The sequence below is a fragment of the Berghia stephanieae genome, chromosome 2 (assembly GCF_034508935.2).
Source record: "Berghia stephanieae isolate SIO BIC M18660-M18661 chromosome 2, UCSD_Bste_1.3, whole genome shotgun sequence".
In the NCBI taxonomy this organism is placed as follows: domain Eukaryota; kingdom Metazoa; phylum Mollusca; class Gastropoda; order Nudibranchia; family Aeolidiidae; genus Berghia; species Berghia stephanieae.
The window spans coordinates 32,348,126-32,353,125 of NC_088361.1; the positions used below are offsets into that span (position 1 = coordinate 32,348,126).

Below are 5,000 nucleotides of genomic sequence, written 5' to 3' on the forward strand. Positions count from 1 at the left end.
ATTCTTATTTCCTTGGGTAGGCACTTTACACGCACAACTGCATTTGAAATAGGAGCTAATGAATATATGGCCGTAAACAGTGAAAGGTAGTACAAACAATGCATAATAGGAGATTTCATGAAATCTGATGATTACCTCTCCTTGAATTATGTCAATCAGACTATAAACGTTCAAGGTTACAAACACAGTTTTCTGTGTTAAAACGTTAAATCCTGCCTTCGGATGGTGTGAGTATTATAGCAAAATGCATAGCATCAATAACTACATCTACTTTACAGACTTTATTTTATAATCGTTAAATGTTATAACAAGTTAGTATGTGCATAATATAGGGCCGTATTAACACAATGTGTTAATAAATAAACATGGATTATTCCTAAATCCGTACATATGACCCTCCTCTTCCTACCCAGCTCTCATCAACCAGAATCTTCAAGTCGTTTCTCGTCCCTTTTCTTTTCTTTTTTCGTTTTTTTTTTTTTTTTTAATTTGATGGGTTTTCTGGGTTTTTTGCTGGGGGTTTTTTTTTGGGTTTTTTTTTTTTTTTTTTTGTTTTTGTTTTTGTTTTTTGTTTTTTTTTTTTTTTTTTTGTTTTTTTTTTTTTTTTTGGGGGGGGGGGTTGGTTTGTTTGTTTATTTAACGTGTCGTGTCTTTTTTATACGCTCTTCTCATCTTGTTGACCATTAACATTTCTCCTTTCATTCCTTGATCAGGTAACACATGGACTGTATTTGGCAATAACAACAACGATGGCTCCGGAAATGGCAGTGGCGTCCGCACAACACTGTCTCTATGGCTCTTCTTGTTTATGCTCATCTCCATTCCAACCCTCATTCATGCGACGCCTGTGTCACTCTAACCCTTCATGAAAGTGATGTTACTGTAAAATGACAGAAAAGTTAACGCACCTGACCGTAGCCATCGTTAACTTATAGCCTGACACTGACCAAAAAATGACGTCAAAATGTCAGTCTTAGGCCACAAAAGAAAACAAATCGTGAGTTGTATTCAATAGGCCAACCAATGGAATCACTTGTTTCCTTGAGCTCTACTAACGACAACTCACTAGACGGTGCCCAAACCAAATAATGACGTCAAAATGCCAGTCTTTTTGGGTTTCGGTGTCAGGCTATAACATAACGATGGCTAAGACCTGACCCACTGCATCGACATGACGGAATCTAACGTCTCAACGACGTGACGCGACTAGGACACATCGTCAAGGAGACTAACTGCATTGTAATACCATCACCATGACACGGCTTAATTATAATAACAACAACATCGACATAAAGTCAAAAGCAACTTCAGCATGACGTCATTTTGAACAATACCAATGTGACAACACTGTAATAATATACGATTCTTTCATCTTTGTATTTATTGACGAATTATTTTTATCGCGCCCAATAACACAACGAGCTTGCCGCGAGTATGTATTATTGCACGATAAAAATATAACGAGTCACATTGTCTCTCCAAGTAAGATTATTAGATATTTTGTAACCAAATGGTATGGTATTAGTACACTTCTATTCATCATAATTTGTATCTTTCTCCTGCTTGAATGAGAATTTGACTCAAAACTAAAAACGTTAGATTTGTATGCATGCGCACCAAAAGATTATTTTTAATTGCCATTCAACTGTCTTTTACACCTAGTTTCACACCAGTAAAATGTGCGAGAATATTCTGCAATTCTGTAAAAATTTTATACAACGTGTTCAAAGCATTATTCAACGATTACGTATTTACTAAGAAACGATAGGGTTTTCCAATGAGAGGGGTGGAATAATATTTCATCGATGACAATGGCGCCTCCGTAAGACGATATTATCATGACGCCACTGTAAAACAACACCAATGTGGTCCTACTGAAACACTTCATCGATGCGATTGTAGTGTATTATTTTTTCAACGTGATGACACTTCAACACAGCACCAACGCGAAGTGTGGCAGTGAAAGACACACTGTATCACTGCATTCTAACTTGACACAACATGACACTAATGCAAGACAATATCATCACGACATCAGTGTGACATGACGGAGACGTGGTTCTTCTGTAACTTAAAATTGAAATGTTTTTTTTAAGTCATCAAAGTGAATTCTAACACATTTCCAACTTGACGCAAATGTAACAACACATCAGCGCCTATTATATCACTATACAACCGTAGCGCAACTTTAGCCAGAAATATGAGAATAATTTAACTCTTATCAATGTGACGCAAAGATACGACTTCACCAAGGTAATGTCATCAAAACATTTCATTAACACGACATTATTGTAACACTTCATTGACGTGATACCGTTGTAACACTTTATTGACGTGATACCATTGTAACATTTTATTGACGTAATACCATTGTACCACTTCATTGTATGGATGCCACCATGACACTGCATTGACGTGACAAAATAGTAGCACTCCATCGACATGATGCAACTGAAATATTTGACTGGATGCTAGTGATTGACGTGAACTTTTTGTGATACTTCATCTGACATTTCATCGTGATGCCACAGTAACATTTCATCGGCGTGGCGCTATTGTAATACTTCGTTGACGTGGTATATGTTAAAACTGTACCAAACTGTAACAATTCTTACGTGTGACCCATTGTAACTTTTCGTTGTCGTGACGCCACTGTTAAACTAAATTAACGCCAACATCGTTGTAACAAAATATCAAATTGATATGATGTCATTCAAGCACGTCATCGACTTGCCATTGCCATTTTTTAAGGACAAAACATCATTGTAACACGAGCACTACGCCATTGAAACATCCCAACGACATGATATTATTGTGACAGCTCATCTACGTCATGTAACACTGCATAGATTCACCATTGTAACAATTCATAGATGTAACCCAGACGTGAGGCCATTGTAACACTTCATCGATATAACGCCATTGTTATACTTTATCGACGTGACCTCATTACAACACTTCCTCGAAGTGACGCCATTGTAACGCTTCACCAAAGTGACGCAATCGTCTTGTGTCAATTCATCGACGTTATTCCATTATTACACCCTTGAACATGACGCACACCGCAACATTTCATCGATGTATTAGATTGCAACACTTAATCGACGAGATGACATTATAACACCACGTCAAAGTTATTTTCTAACAACGTTCCCAAAATTTTCTCCAACCAGATCTCTTATAATTTTACTGATTTTCGGCGGTCTAAAACAAGACAAATTTTTAACCTTTGCTATAAAATAAATACAACAACGCAAAGCAAATTTAGTATTCTCTGTAATTTACATTTTGACAAAAATGTGTTATATATCTATTGTGTTATTGTTGGTTTTAATAAATGTCTACGGGATTTTTAAAAATTATTTTTTGCAAACACGAATTGGACAACTTAATAGACATACCTAGCTAATCCAAACTAGGTTGATAATTGTTTTGTCCTCGAGAAAGGAACGTGTACTCCCATTGTGAGCAGAAGGTCACGCTGTCTTCTATCCCCTTATGTCTGTTTTCCGAGTTGCTATCTATCTTTGCTTTGGAATGGGATTACTTAGTTTTGTCCCAGCCCTGGGTGGATTCCTTGACTGGGAGAGAAACAGTCAAATGAATAGTTATTATTTTTTTCACTATAAATCATCTCTCTGTTATGTATTGTTAGTTATGTATTCTGTCAACATTTGAGTATGTTCCTCTTAGTGGGATTCTAGGCTGGTGTCTGGATGAGACTTTAAGTTGATCTCAAACTGAGTACATTGATGGTATGCTCTTGGAATCTACATCTGTTCCATATTTGAACCAATTCCCCTTTGTCTTACTTTTTTTTTTTGAGTGCTTTGTTTGAAAATCTAGAATACTTGACTATTCCATTTTTTTCTATTACTGGCGCTGATATGACTTAAATGTGTCAAAAGTGCTCTAAAACCCTTAAAGACAAATAAACAAAGGAACGTGTAACACAAGTAACCAAACTTGACTCAGGCGTAAATGAGTAAACATTCTAACCAGTAGCAGGTAAAGTGGGACATACTATTGATATTGTGTTTCAACAAATTACTAATTTGGAAGGCGGGAGGAGCCAATAGTTTAAAAGGGATGATTCACTTATAGGCGGATGCACTCGGACGTCTCATGGGACGTTTTAGCGTTGAACGATGGAACTCAAAATACAGTCTATATAAAAATAATTCAATATCCCCAATTTGATTGGTTATATAGAAAAACAAAACTCGAACTAAGCGTTGCAGTTGATCGCTTACGAAATTGATCAGCTTGTACGAGCACCAAATTTAAAATAGTCAATAGGCTTCAAAAGTCGTGATGTCACTTCCCTCGTAATGACGCATGGTAACTTAATAACTGGTTCTAAACTATCGGAACACTTCTCCGACGAGCATAAATGTGTATCCAGAGGAGAAAAACATTATAAACCTGATAATGTTTTGACTTTTCTACATTCTGATCACATGACATGTAAAAAAAAGTTCTAGCCAGCATGAAGAATATAAAGTACCGATTTGATTTTCTTTGTTTAGAACCAAGCTGCTCGTTGGGCGGACGTGACATCAGACTTTTGAATCCTGGAAGGTCATATCAAATTCTGATGAGTGAATTTTGCAGGATGTGTTTCACGAAAGTTTAATTTATTTATTTTTTTTTTTTACACAGACGGACTTTAAAATGGAGATAACGTTTAATGACTAATCTAAAATGTATTGAAAATTGCTTTAAATTATTTAAACTGTTCGTTAATATCAGAAGCGGTTTGTCAAATGGGGAATATTGAGCTGAGTTGACAAGGGATGTTTTACAAATAATTCTTGTTAAGCGTTTTCAACCACGTGCAGTTATTTGCATGTCTGATAACCCAATTCCTTTGAGTTCATTATTGTAATGGAAATCTCAAAAAATGACCCAAAATATTGTCTATTATAACAATGTTAAACTAGGCCCATAAGTGGGTTCGGATGTCAGACCTGCATAAATGTATACGTTAGTTTTCAACA

The 5,000-nt window shown here is 36.0% G+C and overlaps 1 protein-coding gene across 3 annotated transcripts in view; it reads left to right on the plus strand.

Moving 5' to 3' along the window:
* LOC144964721 (lachesin-like) overlaps positions 1-3,309 on the plus strand; it is a 142,790-nt gene extending 139,481 nt beyond the window's left edge. For 2 of the 3 annotated variants that reach the window (XM_078899265.1, XM_078899264.1), the window contains exon 10: positions 714-2,800. In XM_078899265.1, coding sequence (XP_078755391.1) covers positions 714-859 — 146 coding nt within the window. In that variant the 3' untranslated portion in view covers positions 860-2,800. Of the gene's footprint in view, positions 1-713 lie in introns of all 3 variants that reach the window. The other variant, XM_078899263.1, reaches the window with a different exon arrangement.
* The last annotated feature ends 1,691 nt before the right edge of the window (positions 3,310-5,000 follow it).